General features: G+C 37.5%; 1 protein-coding gene across 11 annotated transcripts in view; it reads right to left on the bottom strand.

Moving 5' to 3' along the window:
• The window catches only part of ST6GALNAC3 (ST6 N-acetylgalactosaminide alpha-2,6-sialyltransferase 3), a 567065-nt gene that overhangs the window by 243506 nt on the left and 296236 nt on the right, over window positions 1-27323 (bottom strand). The window contains exon 2 of one of the 11 annotated variants that reach the window (XM_031653100.1): window positions 20929-20996. The exons of 9 other annotated variants lie outside the window; for them this stretch is intronic. Coding sequence is in view for 1 of the 2 variants with exons in the window: in XM_031653023.1 (XP_031508883.1) it covers window positions 20925-20930 (6 nt within the window). In the remaining variant the exon portion in view is untranslated. Of the gene's footprint in view, window positions 1-20924; window positions 20997-27323 lie in introns of all 11 variants that reach the window. One more of the 11 variants, XM_031653023.1, reaches the window with a different exon arrangement.

Raw genomic sequence — 27323 nt, 5'->3', positions numbered from 1 at the left:
CCTTGGCTGGGCATGGTGGCTCACGCCTATAATCCCAGCACTTTGGGAGGCCGAGGCGGGCAGATTACCTGAGGTTACGAATTTGAGACCAACCTAGCCAAAATGATGAAACACCATCTCTACTAAAAAACAATTAGCTGGGCGTGGTGGTGGGCGCCTGTAATCCCAGTTACTCAGGAGGCTGAGGAGGAGAACCGCTTGAACCGAGGAGGTGGAGGTTGCAGTGACCTGAGATTGCCATTGCACTCCAGTCTGGGCAACAAGTGTGAAACTCCAACACAGAAAAAAAAAAAAAAAAAAAAAGAGCGTCTTATAGAAGAATGAGCTGCAAAAAGTCTGTCAGTCTGGATATATAAATATAAGTGGTTTTTCAGGAAAAATTTTAATTTCTACACCAAGACTAGCTGCATGCTGAAGTTTATTTCAGGTCTAAGATCTTGTGATCTTTAGTATTGGAGAGCTAAACCCTTTGAGTTATAGCAATCAGCTATTAAGATTTAAATATAATATTTATATTTGCTTTGGAGTCATTCATTCCTTTACTGCTTTGGTAATTATAGTTTGAAATCCCTTTCTTGTTTGAATAATTATTTTTAAACTACTTTAAATCTTCTTCTAGATATTATGGGCTATTGACCCAGTAAATGAGATTACTGAGCCCACAGTATTTTTACTGCTTTAATGAAGTGCCATTCTAAAATGCTTCGTCCCTATGACTATGTAAAGCATAGTAATTAGCGAACTGAAAATTACCATCCTTCTAGTATGCAAGGCTGCAGAAACTAGGCAAACTAAAGAAACTACTCAGACTTTAGAAGATTAAGATTAAACCAAAATGCTATATTGAATACAATGGTACCTACCGGACAGTTTTAGGGCCAGATTTCAGACTTAGGGAACTTTCTTAGTATCTTCCCCAACATATTTGGGAGAAAATACTAAGAAAAGACTATAGACTATCTATGGGATCATCCTGATAAAGAGCAATAGTGGCATCAAAAAAGCAAATGTCAACAAATTTAGTTTCAAAGACCTAATTGGCTTTTATTAGCATTTCATAAATTGAGCAACATCCCATCTACGAAATAGAAAAGTGCTCCAATGAGCTAAGCAGACAGAGGTGGGCTTTCACAGCAGGGAAAAAGGCTGTAGAAAGAAGAAACAAGGAATAACAAGTGGATTGGTTATTTATTTATTTATTTCCCTTGAGACAGGGTCTCCCTCTGTTGCCCAAGTTGGAGTGCAGTGGTCCCATCTCAGCTCACTGCAGACTCTACCTCCTGGGCTCAAGAGATCCTTCCACCTTAGCCTCCCAAGTAGCTGAAACTACAGGTGCATGCCACCATGCCTGGATAATTTTTATATTTTTTGTAGAGACAAGGTTTTGCCATGTTGCCCAGGCTGGGTCTCGAACTCCTGGACTCAAGCAATCCTCCCACCTTGGCCTTCCAAAATGCTAGAACTACAGGCATGAGCCACCATGCCTGGCCACATTGGTCATTTCAAAGTTACTTTCCTTATAAGGTTAAAGCAGAGGGGACTTTTTTTCTTTTTTAAGTATTTTTGTTAATACATAATATTTGTGCATAGTTATGGGATCCATGTGACATTTTGTTGCATGCAGAAAACGTGGAATCATCAAGTTAGTATTTAAGGTACCCATCACCTTGAGTACTTATCATTTCTATGTGTTGGGAACATTTCATGTCCTCTTTTCTAGTCATTTTGTAAAATACAATACCTTATTTTTAACTATATTCACCCTACTCTGCTATCAAATATTAGAACTTATTCCCTCTAACTGTATATTAGTACCCATTAACCAGCCTCTCTTCATCCCCAGCCCCACACCCTTCCAAAACTCTGGTAACTATCATTCTATTCTCTACTTCCATGACAGAAACTTTTTAGCACCCACCTATAGGTAGGAACATGTGCTATTTGTCATTCTATGGCTGGCTTATTTCACTTAACAGAATGACCCCCAGTTCCATTCATGTTGCTGCAAATGACAGGATCTCATTCTTTTTTAAGGCTGAATAATATTCCTCTGTGTGTGTGTGTGTGTGTGTGTGTGCGCGCGTGCACACACGCGCACGCATGCGCGTAACATTTTCTTTATCCATTCAGTCACTGGTGACACTTAGATTGAATCCATATCATTGCTATTGTGCATTGTGGTGCAATAAACATAGGATGCAGGTATCCTTTTGATATACTGATCTGCTTTCTTTTTGAGAAGTACCCAGTAGTGGGATTGCTGGATCATATGGCAGTTCTATGTATAGTTTTTGAAAAAATCTCCATACCCTTTCCATAATGACTATATTAATTTGCATTTCTATCAACAGTGTAGAAGAGCTCAGGTTGACGGGGCACCTTTGGATTTGGTGCTGTGAAACTCCTGTTTTTGAAACTGGCTAGTTTCTAAGTTCAGTTCGATTACATGGCACTTAGCATGAGAGAATCCATTCTGGTTAGGTCTGGTATGTTGGGGCCTAGTGAAGGACCTCAGTCCAAAAGGACGACCTCATATAAATTTTTTGGAACTCAAATTTATGACTTGCATGGCATAATTTTGATAGAGCAGTAGTGGCATGTCTTAAGCACTGAATATTGTAGCAACCTCACACTTTAAAGATGAAAAAAGAGGCCTTTAAATCAAACCAGATCAATTGCCATAAAATGCTAATGCAAAGGCAATCCAAAATGTAAACAAAACTTTTTTTGTTTCATTTCACAAAACAGGTTTACTGACAGACAACAACACTCATAAAGAGAAAATAAAAGAGAAATTCTGAGCCTTGGAGTCTTGTCCTCGAGTCATGCTGAAACAAGGGTCATCATCACAGCCCCTCTGCCTCACACCCGGGTTCCTATCTGTAGCCACATATCTGAAATACAGAGCCTATTTAACAAGCTAATGAATTATGAATGGATATATTATTGAGAAACTTGACCATAAAAGTAAATAAATAACCATTTAGTATCATATCTAAACAAACAAGTGCTTGTTGATACATACCTATTACCTATAATAACTATTTATCACTAATTTTCAAGTGTACAGTTTTAGGCTTGAAAAAGTATAGGTAACACCTCAAGACCTGGGACTTATTTCAGCTAAATATTTATTTCTTGTTACAGAGGATAAGAAGTTTATCATACAGTGGCCATATCTTTTCTATATCTTTTTGGTATCCAAGGCATATAATTTTGCATAAACCATATTTTCAATATGGATTAAACAATAAAGACATAATTTAAAATACAGGCTATTAGTACTAGGACTTTGAAAGTTTAATATGAAAGAGATATGTAATTGTATAATTTCAATTACAATCTTCAATATTTCATCATATTTCACTTTCATCTCATCTCAAAGACTTAAGGTGTTTTAAGACTATTATAAAAGAACCAGTTTCTAGCATGATGCTAGAATAAAAGGAAGCACTGGCTCTGTCATCAGATTTGTGTTCAATTACCACTCTGCTACTTTCTGGCTATATGCTTCTGCATAGATTTCTCAACTTCTGGAATCTGTTTCTTAAATTCTGCAACCCATTTATTAGTTATCCAAGAGCAGCCTTTCTATCTACCCCATGGTAACTTGAGGTGAAATTCAACACTGCTACTCATACTCCACAAGAGGAAAGCCACCCCATAGAGCATCAGTGGACAATATAAACTTTGTTTAAGATGCTCTATGGATATGGAAGAAGAACCTCCCCTCTTGAATCTTTATTTCTTCCAAGCCACATACCCTAGACTCTTTGTTTCTCTCCATTTCTTAGTATAGTAATTTATCTCTTCTCATTTCTTCACTCTTGTATTCTCACAACCATCACTCTTTCAGTGCACTAAAGACTCTCTTGTTACCAGGATCCACACTTCTTAGGAGCCAGTAGAGGTTTATCAAAGACAAATCATGTGATTAAATAAGGAAAAGCACATTTACACACATTTTATAAGGGGAAATAAGGCCTTTCTATTGCTTGTATTGTATCACAGAAGGATTCCCTTCAGGACTTATAGAATCATTCTGTTTGCTATTTTTCTTAGAAGATGCTAGTAATAAAGTTAAATGTGTTTCAGTACACATCATATACTTGATACCTTCATTTCTTTTTCACGTGAGTCTGTTGGTAGAAAAATGCTACTTAGAAAAATATCAGGAGGTAAAACGTCAAATGCAGCTTAAGGATACACAGAACTAAGGCTTCTATGTAGGTTGGATAATGAATGAAGAGTATGAATTGTAAATAAAATCATTCCTCTAACTCATGATGAGAATGATTTCTCAGATCTAAGTTCTCCCACTGCCCCACAGAAACAACCTACCATAAGAATCATGATCTTTTCTTAAGACTTTCTAAAGACTACATTAAAACTTCAAAAGACAGTCAAGGCCTCAAAGATTCCACTAACCTGTCTTCTCTGAGTGACAATAAGACAGTTCCAAATCATTGCTTAAACACAGCATTGGGTTTTGCTTCTTAGAAATAAAGAATAGTTTACTTTAAAACATTTGAAAAAGAAAATTAACTTCACAATAGATTTCCTGGCTGGGTGTTAGGAAGACTGTTCTAAAAATACAAAGTGTTATTTGTAGTTCTTTTTGGAAAATTGGTAGGGGTTTGTGGATATTATGGATAACCAGATGGCAGTGAAGTGTATAATGTATGCAAAGGGGAATGGATCCAGGTTGATATTTTTCCCTGGAAAACTTTCGAATACTTTCACATTAATAATGGGCCATTATGTAGAAATTGAAGCAGCTAGGGCTAAACACCAAGGGCTTTGCAGTGATACTTTGAATGTGTTCTTGTAATTATCCAGTTGCAAATTAAATGCGGTGTAGCCTACAACTTCCCAAGATGAGTTTTGACTTTTATTTTTGGCCAGTCGACCCTTGCTCTGGTTTTTTACTGCAACATTAGGTCAATCAAGAAAAATATCCTGCATGAATTAGATGACATTGCCACCAAACCCTGAGTTCCATCTCTCAGGCTGGAAGTCTAACCTCTAATTTACTCCAGTCCCAGGCTGATTAATCCCATTATTTAATGAAGTCTCTCTTGGTTGTCTGTCTATCAAATTATTTGTATTCATGGAGGGAAAGTGATAAGCCAAAATGCTAATTATCCATTTTTCTAAAATAAAAGATCCATGCTAAGAATAACAATGAGTTATTAAAATAGCACTTTTCATCTGACATAATACATCTTAACAAGCTCTTTAAATCCAGGGATTTCCATTGCTGGACATCTTATCTAATACAAAGGAAGATGTTTACTTTCTATCTATTCATACTTTGCTAGCATTGGGCATCAGCTTTTGAATTTGAATGCTGTTGGAAATAATGTAATAGGTTGTTGGGAAATCTAATCTTTAGAAACTGAATTTTTTAAAAATCTCTCTACTTAATGTACTGATTTATATCATCATTTGTCTAAGCACCTGGATTAAAAAAAAAAGAAAAAAGAAAAAGCAGCTCTCACCAGGAAGCAATTTTGTCCCCTAGGGAACATTTGGCAATGTCTAGAGACATTTTTCAATTGTTACAATTGGGGGATACTACTGTCATCTAGTGAGTGGAAGCCAAGAAGCTTCTAAAGATCCTGCAAAGAACAGCACAGCCCACTACCCACAACGAAGAATTATCCTACTCAAACTGTCAGTAGTGCTAAGGTTGAGAAACTAAGGTCTAAAAGAAATAAAGAAATTCTAATAAGTAATTAGGTAACAGGTCTAATGAAAATAAGCTACATAAGTGCCATGAATTTAATCTTTTCTGTGTTCCAAGTTTCATTTTTCCACAAGTGTCTACCTCCTTAGAATAATACTAATTGTACTAAATGTAGGTCAAGCTCTAATTTCATATGCTCCCACATTTATATCTCAGTTTTGTGTTTGATGAAGTAGAAAATTTTCTCTGATGAAAACTAGATGGAGGAAAATACGTACTGGTAGAGAAACAGAAATAAAAATCTAGGGTAAGTAGGAAGAAGAGGTAGGGATAGTTGAAAGTAGAATCAATTCCAATGTTATGTACTATAGGCAAAGAAAAGGAAGGGAAGGGAAGGGAAGGGGAAGGGGAAAGGGAAGCGGGAGGAAGGAAGGAAGGAAAGAAGGAAGGAAGGAAGGAAGGAAGGACGGACATTCCTAAAGGCTTACAATTTGTTTCTAAAGAACCTTCAATTATGCAAATGTTCTGTTAGCTGGCTAATTCACCTTCCACTGACTTCTCCAGCTTTACCTGCCCACATAACCCACATTTAGTCATGTACAACCACTCAACTGGGATGATCTCCATACATCCACAATACACACTCACATTAGAAGCTTTTCACACACAGGAACTGCCTCAGTGCAAAAGCTGAAATGACTATCATCATAATAACAACTATATTGATCATTTAAAAGATTAATAAGCATTCTGGCCAGGCACGGTGGCTCATGCCTGTAATCCCAGCCCTTTGGGAGGCCGAGATGGGCAGATCACGAGGTCAGGAGATCGAGACCATGCTGGCTAACACGGTGGAACCCCATCTCTACTAAAAATACAATAAAATTAGCCGGGTGTGGTGGCGGGTGCCTGTAGTCCCAGCTACTCAGGAGGCTGAGGCAGGAGAATGGCATGAACCTGGGAGGCAGAGCATGCAGTGAGCCAAGATCGTGCCACTGCACTCCAGCCTGGGCAACAGAGCAAGACTCTGTCTCAAAACATAAAGAATATATATAAGCATTTTGATAACTGGAGGTAAAATGATTTGAGGAGCATAAATAATGTGCCATTTTGTTTTACATATGAAGTTATAGCATTACATTTCCCATGTAAACCTAAAACATTTCTAACCACAAAACAACTTATAGGTTCAACCTCTTCTTGTCGTCCTAGAGGACACAAGCAAGAGAAAACAGTTTATTTTCTAGACAGGTTTCTGTTTTCTTGGCACACAAACTCCTGGCAGGCACTAGAGAGCTGTGAGGTACACAATGGTTTGGGGTTGGCAAGCTCTGAGCATGTCAGTTTCCAGCAGCCAGGCTCCTCTGAGTCCTGCCAAAGCCACCAAGTAACACTTAGTTTTTGGAGCCAAAAGCCCTTGGGAGCAAACCATCTTCTGGCAAAAGCTGAATATATGCTGCATTAGCTAAAAGGCTGATTACCAGTAGCAGAGTTTTTAGTAAGGTAAATTGTAGCTAAGTTTTGGAATTTGAAGGATACTGTGTCACAGGAGTTTGGTAGTTAATAACTTATCAGTAATGTAGACATCAGAGATGGGCAACTAATCTGTATTAGTTAACACTGAAGCCCATCTCACTGGCTCAGAATAAATTCAGTAAATTCCTTTTGAAAGTAAACTTGGAGGTTAAAGATGATAATGGCTGTAGACAATAGTAGAAGGAATCAAAACATTTATTTATATGGAGCAACTTATCCAAAATTCATGCATACCCAATTAAGAAATATTTGCTAGACTATAAAATGGCTTCACCAAAACAAAACAAAATTCATAAAAACTTCCATAAAACCAACATAAATAATAAATCGTTTATATAACTAAATGAGCATAGGGAAATCCATCAAAACCCGTTAAAACAATAAGTATACAGATAACTGACTTTGTGCGTAAGAGCTGGATTAAAGGTCAGTAATGATACAATGATAGGTGGTACTACATCCATGGAAGAAAGCAAATACTGCCTTAAATTCCTGGTTATTATGAAAAATTAAGTCATACACATTCTTAGTAAATGGTACCAAAAAAGTTAAGGCTAAGTGTGTAAACTCTGCAAAAGCATAATAATAAATCATGCAGAAAACAAATATATTAGGATGTTTGGCACTTAGCCCTATTTTGTGTTACTTTCTCAAAATATGACTTTTTTTTTTCACTTTTTATTTGACGGATAAATTGTGTCCAACACAAAAACATTCCAAAAGTAAATAATTAAAATGCCATTGATGTATGTTATATTTTCTTCAGAGAGAACCTTTTTAAAGAGGATGAGTTAAAAATGATCTTAAAGGTCAAATGTAATGAAGTATGTCTAAACACAGTTATCAATTAAAAACATATTTGTGGTAATTAGCATTCAAAATAAATGTGCAGATTTTAAGCTCTGGAATCCACATCTCATATCCTCATAAGGCATATCAACCCATAAAAGTAAATGAATCAAAACACTAATCACACAAAGCAAGACACTGCTCTCTGGCATTCCTTGGTAGAAGAAACTTGGAGGAAACTCCTTCATTACTTGTGTTAACCCCCAAATCAACAAGGCTTCTGTTGCATGTTGAATAAACTTCAAAACTCTTCACGTGGCTCCGTGCCCTGGACTCTGGCCATTTCAGTCATGCTCAGCCCCTACACTTAATTTCTTTACATTTCTTAACCATGCCATGTTCTTGCCTCAGCCTCAGGACTGAGACTATTCTGTCTTTTTCCTGAAATTATTCATCTTCTGCTCATCCTCCCATTTTGCAGATACCTTTTCCTCATTCAGGACCTAGCTCAGAGCTCAGCTTCTGGAAGTCTTTTCCTGAACACTCAACCAAGCTCAGGCTAAATCCTCCCCTTTCGTCCCTTTTACAGAATGCAGGTTGCAGTGAGCCGAGATCATGGCATTGCACTCCAACCTGGGTCACAGAGGGAGACTCTGTCTCAAAAAAAAAAAGGAAATATACCAACTAACAACCACACCAACCTGAGGAGGAAGGTTTATATTACCATCATATAGATGAATGTATAAAATTCAAATAATTTCTCAAGGATCAGAGAGCAATGTCAGCATGCACATCCATGACTAGCTGACTACAGAGCCTGTTGTCTTTGCCACTGCACTAAACAAGCTCCTTGGACCTGGAGAATTATACAGAGGAGAAATGTGACCCCGTTTAAAAGGATGGGCAGAAAAAAACATTCAGAATGTAAGATAAACCACAGAGCTAGAGAACAAACGGGGCCTATTTCCTTGCAATCATTTCACTGAAGCTTCAAGTACAATGCCAGTGGATATTACGAAGGTGGATAAAGGCAGGACAGCGGTGGGAAAGGGAGTCTGGAAAAAAATAGATAGCAAATAAATAAAGAGCTTAGTCCTTTCCATAGTAACAACTATACCTCTGACCGCAACATTGCCGGTGCTGTCAGAACCTTACAGAAATGAGGCAGACCCTGTTTTTCAAAAGAGTAATAATGAAAAAATAAAGTCCTGTGGTGCTTTTCCTCTATCGGCTCTGCTTATAAATTCATAGCACAGCATGGAGGTTATTAAAATCCCATATGTGAGAACCACACACAGCACAAAGAGATATGAATTGGCGTTCCATGGAGATAATGCTATCTAATGGGCAAAACAAGTAGTAGGGTTTCATTTTTATTCTGAGTACATTTGAAAAGGGCTCAGCGTCCAACTACTGTGCATGGATAGCTGACCGTCCAAAGACTATTTCTCACCCCCTTCCTTCTTATGGATTAATAAGTGGGATGTAAAAAGTAGGGTTGTTATCTGCCCACATCTGGGTATTCCCATGACATTTTTTTTTTTTACTTGCAACTGTTTGAAATATAGTGAATTAAAAGCTTCTCAGTCTGCCTTGACACAGACGAGAAGCAGAGCAAATCTCCCCCTGCACCCTCTTATGGCATCAGACAGGCCAAGGAGTCAGAAGAAACTTATGATTTCTGCTCCAGAGTCCACCAGAGATTCACCTTGAAACCCAAAGCAGGCCAGTTTACTACTTTGTTTTGTCAGCTTTGTTTGTTAATTAATTTATTTATTTATTTTAGTCATAGAAGGCTGGCCTAGCTGAATAGCCTATCAGGGGAAATCAAATACAAGTAATAGTAGTAAATTTTATTTTATATGACCTGGCAAGAATAGAATGCAGTATCTCAGACCAAAAAAACAATTTTAAGAATATCCTATGACCTTAGTCAACAGAACACCCTACCTATAATTAAAATTTCCTAAATAACTTAGTGCTATAATTTAATTATTATTAAGACAAAATAATTATTTTTCATTTATTTACATTCAAAATCCAGTCCTCTGCCAGGTGCAGTGGCTCACGCCTGTAATCCCAGCACTTTGGGAGGCCGAGGCGGGCGGATCACGAGGTCAGGAGATCAAGACCATCCTGGTTAACACGGTGAAACCCTGTCTCTACTAAAAATATATATATTAAAAAAAAAGAAAGAAAGAAAAAGAAAAAATTAGCCAGGCGTGGTGGCGGGTGCCTGTAGTCCCAGCTACTCAGGAGGCTGAGGCAGGAGAATGGCGTGAACTCCAGAGGCAGAGCTTGCAGTGAGCCGAGATCGCGCCACTGCACTCCAGCCTGGGTGACAGAGCGAGACTCCGTCTCAAAAAAAAAAAAAAAAACCAGAAAAGAAAAGAAAAAAAAATCCCCAGTCTTCAAAAGCAGGTAAATTTGTGGACTTAAATACTTGGGCCAAGGGAGAAGCAGCAAACTCTACTGAGGAGCTAGTAAGTTTAAAATCCAACTAGAACACAAAGTAATTCTACAGCCTTCTCAAGCTGCCAACACCAGAATCAAACCAAAAAGCATCTAAACAGAATCTAAGCTAAAAATCCGATCCATATAGCAAAAGATAACAAAGATATGAAATTAACTAAAATATAAAAAATTTTGGAGTTGGGACATCATCCCTTCATTTGCCAAATATGTAAGGAGCACTTACTATGTGCCAGGCACTGTACTGTCCCCTGAGGAATTCTGCAGGAAGATAGAAAAAGTCCTTGTCCTCAGGGAGCTTGCATTTAGTGCCGAGACAGAAGGTAAAAGAATACCTCCCACAGCCCTAGAGTCACCATTGTTAAGGAAAATTAAAGGGTTTGGTTATTGACTTAAAGATTTCTCAAGAAAACTGAATCCCCAATATAAAATTTATTGCTGAGTCTCTCCTGGTAGCTTGAAATGAGAAGCAACAATCTTGGGAACTGTGAGATAATCTTCTTCATTAAGTTAGGCAGAGAACTGGAAAAAGCCCACTACAGAGCAAGAAGAATGCAGTAAGATGAAAGGCCATGCTGGAGAGAGGTTAAGGGTAAAATGAGTCGCAGTGTGGGTGAGTGAGGATGTCAGGCCCTAAAAGAAAACTTCTATATTAAACTTCTTAGAACTCTTAGAAACCTCTACTGATCTATGTTAGTCATCTATCATATCTGAAAAGATAAGATTTTCTTTTGCTGGTAATTTGGATAATACTCCTCTTTCAGAAATCTTCTGCACAGAGGTGAAGAATAATCTCTTGCTGGTCATCAGGAGATAAGCACATAGATAGAGCAGGAATTAATAAAAATCTCGAGGCTGGAACTAGGGAATGTTGGGTTCTAGGTTTAACTCTAACACCCATAGTTATGAGATCGTTAGGCAAATCACTTTATCGCTCTATGTTATTATCTCAAATGCCACCTGCAGATAATAGCCCCTACCCTGTCCAAGCTGTCAGGGTTGTCAGAAAAATAAAAACAAAAAGGATTTTAAAATAAGGAAGGAGCACATTTGAAAAGCTTGCAGCTTCACAATTCAGTTCAGCCTGGCTTGAGCCTCTTGGCTGAGAGAAATAAAAATAGAAACCACAATAATAGCAATTGCTATAATTTACTGAATGCTTAATACATGTACCAGACACATTTTTCATTTAGTTCTCACAACAATTCTGTGGGGTTCCTATGATTATTAGCCACACATTAGAAAGGAGTAAGCTAAGGGCCTGAGAAGTTAAGTGTCTTGTGAAAATTTACATATCTAGTGAATCAAACTCATAGCCATCTAACTTCTACAAGTTAAGCCACTAAGCCTTCCTGGTTCTTAGCCATCTCTCAAGATTCACTCCTGCTCAGGTCAGTATGATTCAATTCAATTCAATCCATAAACTTTATTTTTAATATATAGGCTTTCAGAGTCCAGGTTGCTTACATATCTGTAGATGACACACACATAACCTTGCTAGAAGTTCCCAATTTGAATAAAGAACATGAATAAAGATCGTAGTGAAAGTAAGGTGACTATGCAGACAAGAGACCAATGCCCTAGTGTCTTGGCATTTACCATTTGGTTTCCTATCAGAACACTAGGCTACTTATGGCAAACTCAGGGTCATAAAGTGACTCTCAGGGTCATAAATTCCTGCCAGAGCTGAGAAAGCAAATTCTTCTCATCTTATTCATAACACTTACACTAATTTATGCAGCTCTACTTAAGGTCCTAGTTCATAAGCCAAACTTGTCATCAATGTAAGCTCATCCTCACCCACAGAGAGAAAAGAGTCAGTTTCCAAATATATTCTCTTCTAGCTGTCCAGAAGCCCATCTTCCTGATTGCTTAGTATAGTTCTAGGTATTCGAGGGATTTAAAACAAATATAAAGAATGATCCAATCCTCCAAGGTAATTATAGTGGCAATCACACACATTTATGGAGTGCTTGCTTTTATGCCAGATACTGTTGTAACTAATTATATTGATTCATTTAATTCTCAAAACAGCTCGCTGACATAGATATTGCTATTACTTCTATTTTACAGTGAAGAAACTGAGATGCAGAGAGTTTAAGTGACCTGCCCAAATGTTAGAACTAGGATTTAACCTCAGTCTATCTCCAGAGTTGTGTCCTTAACCACTACATCGTACTACCCTACAAGTAATCTAGATTGAAAGAAATCAGATTTGAGACAATTAAATGATACTATAAGTGGGTTTATCTAGTTCCATAATAAATAACAGATAAGAATGTTAATAGAGTTTAAAAGTTCAAAAGTAAGTTTTTTGGAGGAAAGAAGACTCATGACTGATGACTGATATGGAATTTGAACCCCTCAAATTTCCTTCTGTTTGTAATGTTTGCCCATCTTTCTTTACCCAGAAAATGCTTCTGCATTTTTTATCTTGAGATATTTGGGGTTTTTAAAAAACATATGTTAATGAAGTATAACAATTACACAAGGAAAACAGAACACTATTCCAACTTGTATCACTATCACTTAATTTTACCCATTTAGGCTTGTATAAATGAAATATTATGGTATGCATTCTCTGCTTCTGGCTTTGTTTGCTTACCATTATATCTACATGTTGTGCATACCACTAGCTCATTCACTATTTCATTATATGAATACATGATGCATCATTTTGATATATAATTTTTTCATTCCACTGTTGACGAGCACAGGGTTATTTTTGATTTGCATGAACATGGTTGTATACTTCCTTTCATGCCAAATATACCCATGAATGTGAGGTATCTAGGAATGGAATTACTGGGTCATAGCATTATGTGTATGTTCTCATTATCTTTTTGTTATTAATTTATGGCTTATTTCCACTCCGATCAGAGGAAATATTCTGTGTGTTCAACTCATTGAACTTTTTAAAGACTTGCATTATTGACCAGTATGTAATTAATTTTGTTAAATGTGTTATGTTGATTTGAAAATAATGTATTCTGTAGCTTTTGGATGTAGAGTTCTATATGTCATTTAGATCAAATGTGTTAATTGTGTTATTTAAAACTATTATATTTTACTCATATTTTTGTCAGCTAATGCTAGTAGTTAAAGAGGGAAAGGTGTATTAAAACTGCCAACTATGATTGTCAGATTATCTGCTTGTCTTCTTAGTTTCATCAGTTTTTGCTTTAAATATTTTGTGTTACTAAATACATATATTTTCAGATTATTAAATATTCCTGTCAAATTGCCCATTTTGTCACTATGTCATGGCATCTTTCATTTTTAACATGACTTCCTTCCTTAAAATCTGTAATGCCTAATATCAGTACAGCTATATTAGCTTCTTTATGATTGGTGTTTGCATAGTATATCTTCTTCCATTATTTTATTTTTAACCTTTCTGTGCCCTGATATTTAAAAGTATGTCTCTTTAGGTAGCCAAAAATTATTTTTTATATAGTTAAGTAATATGTCATTTAATGAGAATATTTAGGCCATTTATATTTAATGTAAATACAGACATATTTGAATTTAAATCTACCACATTCACAGTTGTTCTCTATTTCATTTGTTCTTTAGTCCTATGTATTTCTCCTAGCTTTTAAAAAATTTATCAAGTACTTAAGAAAATTTCATATTTGTTATCTATTAGTTAGTCACATCTAAATTCTTTTGTTATCTTCCTTTTAGTGATCATCCTAAACTTGCATTATTAATTCTTGATTTACTAGAATATAATATAATATATGCCTTCACAAATTCTGAAACATTGCAAGAGCCTTACAACATTATAATACTTTACCCTGCTCCTGCATTTGGGCTATTAATGCAAAGTATTTTAATTTCACTAGACATTATTACCTGTTTTGCACTACATTTATCTATATGTTCCTTTATATTAAACCTTTCTCTTACTCTTCATTGCTTCTTTCATTTCTGTACTTCCATCTGGGATCATGTTCTTTTGCCTGAACAGCTTCTTTTAATATTTTAGTGTGGGGGCCAAATGCAGTGACTAATGCCTGAAGTCTCAGCACTTTGGGAGGCTGAGTCCAGAGAATTGTTTGAGTCCATCAAGACCAGCCTGGGCAACATAGAGAGACCCTGCCTCTACAAAAAAAAAAAAAAAAAAAAAAAATTAATTAGCCAGGCATAGTGGCATGCAATAGTAATCCTAGCTACTTAGGAGTCTGAAGTGGAAGGATCACTTGAGTCCAGGAATTCAAGGCTGCAATGAGCTTTGATCATGCCACTGCACTCTAGACTGGGTGACACAGCAAGACTCTGTCTCTACAACTTTTTTAAAAAGAAATAAATAGACAAATAATATTTTAATGTGAGTTTGCTATTTACAAATTATCTGCTTTTGTTTATCCACAAATATTTTAATTTTATTGTTATTTTGAAAGATATTTTCACTTGATATAGAATTAAGTCGGTGGTTATTTCCTTTCACTACTTTGAAGATGCCATTTCAACGACTTCTGGATTCTAGACCATTTCCATTGAAAAGGCAGCAGCTTCAGAAACTACAGTTCCTTTGAAGGTTGGTGTTTTATTTGTTTTGTTTTCTGAGAGACTTTAAGATTTTCTTTTCTTCTTCTTAGGTTTTCAGCAGTTTCATTCTAATGTACCTAGGTATGTTTTTATTTGTAGTTATGCTGCTTAGGGTCCACGGAGCCTCTTGAAGTTGTGTGTTGAGGCTTTATAAGTTTTGAAAAATTCTTAGTCAACAGAGATTCACATGTTACTTCTGCCCTATTCTTTCTCTCCCCAATTTCTGGGACTCCAACATACTTACGTTATACCAATGTTTCTTAAACTAGTTGTGATGAATGTTTTTCTGTTTATTTATAATCCCTTACAGTCTAATTTTGTCATAATATATACTGTTAAAACGTTGTGGCAAAATCAATTGCTATAAACATTTATGAACACTCTATCTTGTCAGGGACCAGCACCAGAAGTGGTCTCAGGATCATACTTTGAGAAGCACTATTTTTCACTGGGTGTCTGCTATGCACTTTTCTTTATCTTTCACCTTTTTAATCTTGATGCTTTGATCTGTTATTTTTATAAACATTTTTAGCTTTACTAATCAACTCTTCTACTATGTATAATCTGCTATTAAACACATTTCTTACATTCTTAAGTTTTTCACTTCTAGGATTTCCCCTGTATTCTTGTCTATAGATTCCAGTTGTGAAATAATCAATTTTATATCTATTTTCTTAAACATATTAGTCATAGTTGTATTGAAATCTGTCTGATAATCCCAATATATCCATAACCTACAGTTTGTTTTCACTAAGAAATTCATTTATCTGGTTACATTTCCTGATAATGCCTCGTAATTTTCCATTGACTATCATACATGATAAGTAAAATAATTATTTAGACCCTGAAATCCTGCAGAGAGGATTCCACTTTTTTCTGGAAGACAGAACATACACAGATTATCTTGATCCAGTAGAGAGTGGTCTATGTTCAGTTTGCCCATACTATTAGAATCTAGCTCTTCAGAGTCTCAATTGAGAATCTGCCATGTTTATCAATACCCTTCTTTCTTGGGAAGCTCTGAACTACAATTTCTGTCTCTTCAGTTCTGTGGGATTGCTTACATTTCTGCTTAGATCTTTGGCCTTTTAAACTTCTGCATTCTTTTTGGTTTCTCAGTATCTCACTGCTCGTGTGGTGTAGAAATCTGCAAATTCCTCAGGGAAAGTCACGTGCAGAATTCTGGCTCAGATCTCTGTGGTTCCTTCTCTCCAGGATTTTGGTACCTCATATTGTGACTGTCTTATTATTCCTGAACATTAATTTTTGTCTACCAATCCCACTGCAATTCCTGTAAGATCTAGGCCACTATGCCTCTTCTAAGTATTGCATATGCATCACAGGAAACAACCCACAGAAGTCCCATTCACCTCAATGCATTTTCTTCTTTGAGCATTATTGATCTCTCAAATGCTAGCCCCTTTTGGTGTACTCTGATTCCTACAAACAGTAATTTACTCAGCTTCTTGGTGGGAGCATTAGCCTGAGAGCAGCTACTTCATCATGACTACAAAGTCTGTGCTCTTGTGAGGATCACATGATGTATAAAAATAGCAGACATCACTAAATAATAGTAAATAGTCAATAAATGTTTACTAATATTATTATTGCTATGTATTAGCTAGATTTTATCAGGGGATTCTTTAAGTGTCATATTCCAAGGAGTCCTCACTCCAGACTCCAAATTCCAAATGTTGTCTATATCAACACTTGCCCCTGGCACAGCAAGGGTGGTAATATTGCCTTTTGGTTAGATGGCTGTATTTGCTAGATTTTCCTGGTTCCCTATAATCTCTTACCACCACAATAACAGTTCTCTAAGGAAGTGTTTTGTTTTCTTTTTCTTTCTTTTTTTTTTTTTCTAGCAGCCTAAACTATTTTCTTTTTCTTTTTTTTTTTTTTTAATTTATTTATTATTATTATACTTTAAGTTGTAGGGTACATGTGCATAACGTGCAGGTTTGTTACATATGTATACTTGTGCCTTGTTGGTCTGCTGCACCCATCAACTCGTCATTTACATCAGGTATAACTCCCAATGCAATCCCTCCCCCCTCCCCCCTCCCCATGATAGGCCCCGGTGTGTGATGTTCCCCTTCCTGAGTCCAAGTGATCTCATTGTTCAGTTCCCACCTATGAGTGAGAACATGCGGTGTTTGGTTTTCTGTTCTTGTGATAGTTTGCTAAGAATGATGGTTTCGGCCGGGCGCGGTGGCTCAAGCCTGTAATCCCAGCACTTTGGGAGGCCGAGGCGGGTGGATCACGAGGTCAGGAGATCGAGACCATCCTGGCTAACATGGTGAAACCCCGTCTCTACTAAAAATACAAAAAACTAGCCGCGCGTGGTGGCGGGCGCCTGTAGTCCCAGCTACTCGGAGGCTGAGGCGGGAGAATGGCGTGAACCCGGGAGGCGGAGCTTGCAGTGAGCCGAGATCGCGCCACTGCACTCCAGCCTGGGCGACACAGCGAGACTCCGTCTCAAAAAAAAAAAAAAAAAAAAAAAAAGAATGATGGTTTCCAGCTGCAGTATCTTGTGCAGATCCCCAACAAATGAATCCCGAACTGCCTGTTTGGTTTACTCCATCAAACCTTCTCTACAATAGATAGTTAATTAGATAGATAAACAGATGGTAGACAACACTTCTGAGTTACACACTCTTGGAGCCAATCAGCTCTGAGGAATGCATTTTAAAAACTACTACCATAGTGACAATTTCTGGACACTGCATCTCTTGAAATAGTCCTTAAACATTCATGCCAAAAATAATTTGGGAAACATTGATTACCCAGTACTTTATTCTATTTAGGTCTCATTATAGAAAGGTTCAGCATGGCTAAAACAAATTTCTGGCGATTTTTACATATCATTCCATTCCTTTGGAGCTCACTAGAACTCAAGTTATCACTCTATTTTCTCCATAATGTGCTAAATACATGTAACACCCCAAACACTATGCTTCTTTGTCATCCAGGTCATCTGATGCTTTTCTGTTATTATCTTTGTGAGACTCATCCACATGTCATTCTTTCTCATTTCATCCATTTCAGGCTACACAGTGTTCCATAACATATACAATATATTTATCTCTTCTACTGTTGATGGACATTTATTATTATTTCCAAATATGGCTATTGTGAATAAAGCTGCTATAAACATCTATGTACATGATGTTCAGTGGTCATATGTTCTCACTGTGCCTGGGTATGCACCTAGAAATAGCACTGCTATGATGTAGGACATGCATATGTTCAATTCTAACAATAGCAGTAAATAGTCTACCATAGGGTTTGCACTAATTACGCTCACACCGGCATTGTCATGCAGTTCAATTCCTGCACATCTTTGCCAACACTTGATTTGGTCAGTCATTTTTTGTTTAGTTATTCTGGTAGGATTTTTATCTCATTGTGGTTTTAATTTGCACTACCCTGATAAGTGATGAGGTTAAGTACCCTTTTACTTATTCATTGCTCATCTCACAATCCTCTTTTGAAAGTCCCTTTGCACATTTGCTGCTCATTTTAAGAATATTTCCTAAGAGTTCCCGTCTGCCTTTCTCCTCTCAGGATCTTCTCCCCAATATCCTCTCATTTATTTTTCTTAATGTAGACTGATATGACCTAGCTGCCATACATTTTTCCTTATTTATTTGCTTCTTGCATGATTCAGATTCTCTCCAACAAAGGAGTGCTTTGTCAGAACCAATTAGGCCATCAGGTAACCTCCACATCCTTCCCCTTCCTCCTCCTCTGCTGCTACTCTCTACTGTCCTCCTGTTTCTGCCTCACCAAAAGCCTAGGAAGCTTCTCTTCAGAAATTTCTTGTGTGCTCTGTGAGGCTTGTTTGTTTGTTTAATTCTTTTTCATGACTCCACCACTCCCCTCTGCCATGTGGGGCACCTGGCACAGATTGATTTTCGCAGATGGGCTAGGAGAGAAAGGACCCACAGGAGGCCACTCTCAGGTCTCAGATGCCAAATTTGACCACTTTCTGGGAGAGGCCTGTTTTTCTGGGAGATGAGCCACACATTACAAACAGAAAGAGCAGCCTCCCAGCTCTCCTAATCTTCCTCCAGTGCAGGCTCAGTTCTCAGTAACCCCAAACCAAAAGCCGTTGTCAGATTCTCTCTTTCTCCACCATGGAAAACTACTTGGCCAGAGTTTGACAGGCACAGATGGTACCACCAGCTGCAGGTGTTCTCAGTTCTTGTTGACTCTAAACTGCCCTTAGTATTAATATTTTTTTGCAGTTTGTTCAGTAGAATGGGAGATAAGGCTAAAAGTCTAACCTGGGACTAAAATTCATGGTGGGAGATTTAGGCGAATTTGCTGAGAGTGGATGGGGTTAGGGATATTGGCAAGATGCAGGGAGAAAAAGCCTTGAAAAGAAAATATATAGTCAAAATGAAGTAGAAATAAATTGTTAAACAAAAGATTAGGACCCATAAAAGGAAGAGAAACAAGGAGATAAAAAACATTCTTGGCCGGGCGCGGTGGCTCACGCCTGTAATCCCAGCACTTTTAGGAGGCCGAGGTGGGTGGATCATGAGGTCAGGAGATGGAGAACATCCTGGCTAACACGGTGAAACCCCGTCTCTACAAAAATACAAAAAATTAGCCGGGCATGGTGGCAGGTGCCTGTAATCCCAGCTCCTGGGGAGGTTGAGACAGGAGAATCGCTTGCCGCTAGGGTGGCAGAGGTTGCAGTGAGCCGAGATCGCGCCACTGCACTCCAGTCTGGCAACAGAGCGAGACTCCATCTCAAAAGAAAACATTATTAGGTCTGATGATAATTTTTCCGCTGATTTGAAATGGAGCCAGAGCTCTACACCATAAACGTTGGGAATGAGGGAAATTTAAAATAAATAAGTAAATAAAAAGACCATCTTAAGGAATTGCTCTCTACATGGTTGCAATAGCCTAAGATGACCATTCTGCGTGTGTCAAGTGACATCAGCCCACGATGATCCTTTGTACAAAAACACTAAAAAAAGAAAATTTTTAATTTTTTTTTGAGACAGAGTTTCATTCTTGTTGCCCAGGCTGGAGTACAGTGGCATGATCTCGGCTCACTGCAACCTCTGCCTCCCGGGTTCAAGCGATTCTCCTGTCTCAGTCTCCTGAGTAGCTGGGATTACAGGCGCATGCCACCATGTTCAGCTAATTTTTGTATTTTTATTAGAGACGGCATTTCTTCATATTGGTCAGGCTGGTTTCGAACTCCTGACCTCAGGTGATCTACCCACCTTGACCTCCCAACGTGCTGGAATTACAGGTGTGAGCCACCACGCCCAGCCTAAAAAAAGCAACTTTTAGAATCATTTATATACATTCTGGGGCCTGTATAAAAAAAAGTAAACATCACCCATTCTCTGCAAAAAATTCTATCCAAAGATCTATCAATAAGGATGCCTAGAAAGATGGGAAAAATTATATTTCTTACTACTAGGGACAATGTTATCAATTATGAGAACTTTTTCTCATCCTCCCAAAGTGTCTAAAAATCCATATCCAACCTTTTTTTCACTGTTTGTACTCCATATTCAAACTGCTGCCTCATACACCAAATACCAGGGCCATCAGTCTAAGGTAGGGACATGAGCCGAGAGGCCTGGAGTAAGCTCTTTTTACTTCAAGCATAGTGATATGCTGAAATCTATCCTTAGTGGAAAGAAACGGAAAAGAGGGTTTCATCCAGCGAGGGAAGTATCAAAGGGTCTATAAACATGTCTGGGGCACTAGCTTCTCATTCTGAGGAATGGCACCATATCATTATAACCTGCAACACCTGGGACCCCAGTAGACACTCAAGAAAAAGTTTAGTTATATGATTGCAATTATTTGAGTTTGTCTATGTGTCAGACATACATACATACATACATACATACATGTGGAGAATCTTCACAACAATTCTACGAGGTAGGTTCCATTATTAACTTCCTTTCATATTTGAGACCTAGAGAGTTTAAGAAATGAAATGAGGTCTCCCAGGTGGTAAGCAGCAGGTCATAAGAAAACAAGGCCTGGATACTCAATGATATAGTTTGGCTCTATGCCCCCACTCAAATATCATTTTGAATTATAATTCCAAGGGTTGGAGGGGGAACCTGGTGGGAGGTGATTTAACTATTGGAGGCGAACTTCCCCCTTGCTGTTCTCTTGGTACAGTTCTCACAAGATTTGGTTATTTGAAAGTATGTAGCACTTCCCCCTTCTCTCTCTCTCTCTCTCCCTCCCTCTCTCTCTCTCTCTCTCTGCCATTGAAAGTATGTAGCACTTCCCCTTTCTCTCTCTCTCTCTCTCTCTCTGCCATGTGAAGATGTGCTTGCTTCCCCTTTGCCCTTCCACCACAATTGTAAGTTTCCTGAGGTCTCCCAGCCATGCTTCCTGTACGGCCTGTGGAACTGTTAGTCAATTAAACCTTCTTTCTTCATAAATTACCCAGTCTCAGGTAGTTCTTTACAACAATGTGAGAACAAACTTATATACTCAACAACATGGCTTTCTCTGCCCCAGGCTTCTAATGTCCTGGACAGCCCCCAGTTTTCAATTTCTCAGTCATGCCCTAAAAGTTTTGGTTTAATCCTTTCTTCTTATTCAAGATTTCTTTGCATGACTTCTGAAGTGCTTTGGTTTTCACTTCTTTTCTTGTCTATAATCTCTCTGTACCGAGGTGAGTTTTATTTGTTTTAAGTAGGTATACATGAAGGATTGTTTTGGTTTGCTAGTTTTATTTATTTTTAAATTTAACTTGTAGGTAAGACAAAGTAGCCCAAAAGGTAAAAAAGGAGCATAATTCACAGAGACATTACTGCTTTATATATGTATATTATAATACCTAGAGTAACCACTAAGAGAACTATTCAAAATGATAGATTCAAAATCACTGTAAATATGTAAATATGAAATCCAGAAAATGTTTAAGTAACCCTGAGGAAGATAAGACAAACAGAAACATGAGAAATGCTGGAAACAGAGAGAAAATAATTAAATGGCAAATTTAAGCCCTAGCATATCAATAATTACTTCACATGTAAATGGTCTAAATACACTAATTAAAAATCAGATTTGTGGATTGCACAGTGGATAAAAACAAGAATCCAACAATATGCCCTTCATAAGAATTGATACACCCAACAACTTGGATAACTCTCAAGGGAATTATGCTGAATATAAAAATCCTATCTTAAAAGGTTACATACTACATGATTCCATTTATACAACATTCTTAAAATGGCAACATTGGCCGGGCGCGGTGGCTCAAGCCTGTAATCCCAGCACTTTGGGAGGCCGAGACGGGCGGATCACGAGGTCAGGAGATCGAGACCATCCTGGCGAACACCGTGAAACCCCGTCTCTACTAAAAAATACAAAAAATTAGCCGGGCGAGGTGGCGGGTGCCTGTAGTCCCAGCTACTCGGGAGGCTGAGGCAGGAGAATGGCGTAAACCTGGGAGGCGGAGCTTGCAGTGAGCTGAGATCCGGCCACTGCACTCCAGCCCGGGCTACAGAGCGAGACTCCGTCTCAAAAAAAAAAAAAAACAAAAAAAAAAAAAAAAATGGCAACATTATGGCTTTGGAGAACAGATTAGTGGTTGCCAGGAATAAGGAGGGGAGAGAAGGAGGGAGCTGGCTGTGGCCGTAAAGGGATATTCCAATTGTGATAGAACTGTTCTATATCTTGACTGTGGTATTGGTTACACTAACCTACACATGTGATAAAATTGTATAGCTTTAAACATGCACACACATGCAAAAATACAAATGCATGTAAAATTGGCGAAATATGAATAAGGTCAGTGGATTATATTAATGTCATCTTTCTAGTTATGACATTAAACTCCTCACGTAAGATGTTATCATTAGAGAAAACTGGATGAAAGGCATAAGGGATCTCTTTGTATTATTTCTTACAACTGCATGTGAATCTATAATTACCTCAAAATAAAATGTTTTCTTTTGTTTTAAAAAAAAAGGTTTAGGGGAGAAGGAGGAAATATATACTAAAAAGTAAGCCTTGCGTCTACCTAGTCTTCCAATTTCTCCATTCCCTTCACTAGGGGCAACCACTGTAGTAGTTTCATACATGTCCTTCCACAGTTAGTCTATAGTCTCTTCATATATAAATATGCATGAATGCACTCACACACTTGGATTTATATTTTTTGCACAAGTTTTAACACTACACACTTTCCCCTACCTTGCTTTACCAACTTATATTTGAGCTTTGAGTAGTGACAGAGCTCCTTGTTTTAATAGCTGCATAATATTCCATTTTATGAATAAATCCTGATTTATTGAATCAATCTTTTCTTCTCAGAAAAATATGATCAAACAAAAAATAGACATTTGATTTATTTCCAAATATTTCCTATTATAAGCAATGCTCCAGGATGAGCCTGTGATCACTGAAATTGACTTTTTTTCTAACCGAGTCAGCCTCTCCCAAACCATTTACCTTTGAAAATCAACCATTGGTCCTGGGCTTCTAGTCATTTCACACTGTTCCATGCTCTGAACTTGGGAAATGACAAGTAGATGCTTTTTTATCTTTGTAACTAGAGCCTTGGCTTTGCATCACTTGGCTTCTCCTTGTTATTTTACTGTGTTTGGTGGCTTGTAACTTTTACTTAGCAAAAATAAACCTATTTCTAATTCCTTCAGACATTTTTCTCCTGTCTAGGAACATTTTCTGTTTCATTTTTTTCTCAATACCTAGAACACCTTTTCTTCTTTATTCACTTCCTTCCTATCTCTTTTATAATTTGTCCTCCTTGAATGAGGAAATAATTTTTCTTACAACCCCATTTTGACAATCAACTCAATCCAAAGTATAATTTCCCAGTCTCCTTCTGTACAATGGAAGTAACGTATTTTAATATGCCTTGCATGTATGTAAACTCTGATAAATAACATGGGGTATATGCTAATGGGATGCAGGCACTTACATTTTGACATTATATGATATCTCTCCCTTTTCATGTACCACCTCCTTTGGAATTTGGAACCTCTTGAAATTTGCAAGTTTTTGGAATTTGCAACCTCTTGAAACAAGTATTTAAAACAGAACAGCAGGTATAGCTCAATGAATGTTGTTATAAAAAACAAGAAAAACAAAAGATGACCACATCCAAATGCCCATTGCAGAAAACCACAACAAAAACATTTTTTAGTTATTTCTAAATTTTGTTTTCATTACCAAAATAATAGCTCAGCTCTTGCAATGGTGTATTAGCTCATTTCTGCCAAAGAATCAACAAAGAAAAATGTTGATTGAATTTAATATGTTTCTGGGTGAATGTGTGTCAATATTAATGTAAAATTAAGGTACAGTAGGTAAATAATATGTATGATGATAGAGCCACAGCTGTTTTAAAACTGTCCCCATGTAATTTTTAAATGCATGTCTCCAGTGTCTGCTAAGTACTCAATACAGATTTGTTAGTAAATTTGAATGAATAAATGAGAAAGCTTGCTCTTGCAAATAGGTTCTTCTTAAATAATCTATGTTATGTTCATGTCATTAGACATGTCAGATGTCTGTTTCATTAGTGCTGCATGTGCCTGTGATTATAAAAGTTTAATAAAAATTAGGCGATGCAGCTTTTCTTTGGTTTTTCCTCTTCCGGTAAATATCCAATAGCCCTTGCAATATTCCATCATGTACAAGCTCTGCCTTATCCCTAACCATTATTACTCTATGGGGCAGGACTATTTTAGTGTCTGATCTATTCCATCAGGTGAAGCAAACAAATTAGACAGAGTACAACAGCTGCTTGATATAGGATGTCCTCATGTTTTCGTTCCTCTTTTTAATACACCCAAGCATCACATTTATTTTTTCAACAGCTGCTGCACATCGAGCAGACTTCTTAATTAGCTAATGTTTGCAAGGCCTTTTGAAGATAAAAAGCCCTATATAAGTGCTAAGTGTTATTATTACCTTGACAAAAGAGTTCTCTTTTACCTTGGCTCACTGCAAAATGTGTGAGCTTTCCTTCTCTCTAACTAGCAGTAGTCAAAGTACAGCCTGCATAAACCACAGGAGAAAGAAGTTAGAAATTCAGCTGTGGCCCCTGAACAGAGGCAATTGGGCACTCTGGAATGTTCCTTCCTATTTTAATGTACTCTTCACCAGGCACCAAAAGAAAAGAATGGTGGGGATGGGAGGGGGTTAGAAAACACATTTTCAGTCTTTAGAATGCCTTGGGAGAATGGAAATACTTACAGCATGCTCTTTCTTAAAAGAACTTTTTTTTTTATGTGAAACCTAACATCTATTTTTCTTAGCTTGATTTTAGAAAACAAAGCAAGCATTTAGCTATCACAGATTGTATCCTTGCAAATAGGTATCTATGATCTAGAGACAAAATATGACGTACCTGAACCAAATTTATGTGTAAGTAACCTTACCCCCTTTCTCATTACCAGGAGGGAGGATACTAAAAAAAGAAATATATTAAAATATAAAGGAAAAGACCAAGAAAGCCTCCACAGCTCAGTGCTCATACCTGACACCTCACACACTCACCTTTGCTTATTAAAAACATTACCCTTCAAGGTGTAGAAGACAAAGCTTCTGTCCTAGGGAATCTTCCATTTTTAGCACTAGTAAAACAACAACTATAACAATAACAATGACAGTAATAACTACCCTTGGCACCTATTTACCAGGTCCCAGGCTATTTGCATGTGCCTTATATATATTAACTTGTTTACTTCCCACAAGGACCTTGAAAGTTTTTGTTATCTCCATCTTACAGATGAGAAAACAGGCCCAGCAAGCTCAAGTGACATGCCCCAGGTCATTAAGTCAGCACTAGAGGCATAATTTGAACCCAAGTTTGCTGGGTTATCAACCTGAACCCCTTAAACAAATGATGCCACTTCAAAGCCATAATCATTAGAGCCACAACAGTGGTACAAGTAAGTGTGGTGTCATTCCTGTCACCATCTGTTATTACAGAAAGGCAGAAGCCAGGCACAGTGGCTCATGCCTATAATCCCAGCACTTTGGGAGGCTGAAGCAGGAGGATCGCTTGAGCCCAGGACTTAGAGACCAGCCTGGGCAACATAGCAAAACCCTATCTCTACAAAAAGTAAAATAAAAATAAAAAATTTTAAAAATATTTTAAATATTAAAGGAGGAGGCAAGAAGAGAGTCAAGGAGCATGTCTAGCTGGTCTGATCAGGGAAGTCATTGCAAATTGAATTCTATCCCTTTTGTGAGGAGAAAGGTTTGCTCCATCCAGCAAAGTGTGGAAGTAGCACTCTATGATCACCATTTGATACTACCCCCATTTCAGAATGTATTCAGTGGATAGGAGTGATGATAATAGGAGAAGATGAAGTCAAAGAACAAATAAATGGCCATGCCATGGAAATGAAGGCTAGTCTTCAGTGCTAATTTAAATTAGGTATTTTCATCATGATTTTTTTAAGTAAATAAATTACTTAAATTTAATTAAAATAGATGATGCTATTACCAGTTTTTCCTATTGACACTTAAGTTTTAATTCTGGGTATATGGAAAGATAGGACAGTGGTGGCCTTAATTGAGAGGGAAAGGAATTTAGAGGAAAAAGAATTAAGAATGGGGGAAATGATAAAATATACTGAAAGACACAAAATTGGAATTTTTTTCATGAAAACCCCCAAACTGTTTTTGGCTATTATGAATAATACTGCAATACAATGTGTGTGTGTGTGTAATAAAATATTACATTGTACCCCATAAATACATACATTATTATTTTTCAATCAAAAATAAAAATTTACATTAAAAAAACTGAAATGATGAGGCAAGGACTACACATGCAATTTCAGTACAGTCTGCCCAGGCAGAGCTCTTAATCAGTCTGCTTCTCCCATCATTTGAAAGCTGCTGTCTCTGCTTCCTGGTGCCAAAGTACACTTATGGAACAAGGACACACTCGACAGTCTCACATGCCAAAATAAAAAACACTTGTTTTGTGTGTCCTCCCCAAATAAGGCTAGAAGTAGAAAATGCTATCTGTTATTACACAGCTCTAGGGCTGCAAGTTAAATGTTTGTGAAGGTAGAAATCCATGCTCCAGATGAACCTGGAAGAAATCTCAAAGAATTGGGACAATTTGTAGCTCCTTAACCAAAAGCAGGAGTAGGGGAAGTGAGAAGCTTATGCTTTGTGACTAATATATTAGATACATTACTCAAGAACGACATCCTTGTGAACCCTGTAATCATCACCAAGAAACCGAGGTTGTTGACCTACAAAATGTAGATCCAAGACTAAATCTGCATTT

Source organism: Papio anubis, chromosome 1, assembly GCF_008728515.1.
Source record: "Papio anubis isolate 15944 chromosome 1, Panubis1.0, whole genome shotgun sequence".
Classification (NCBI taxonomy): Eukaryota; Metazoa; Chordata; class Mammalia; order Primates; family Cercopithecidae; genus Papio; species Papio anubis.
The sequence above is the reverse complement of the archived record's forward strand: the minus strand, read 5'-3'. Positions and strand labels throughout refer to the sequence as shown.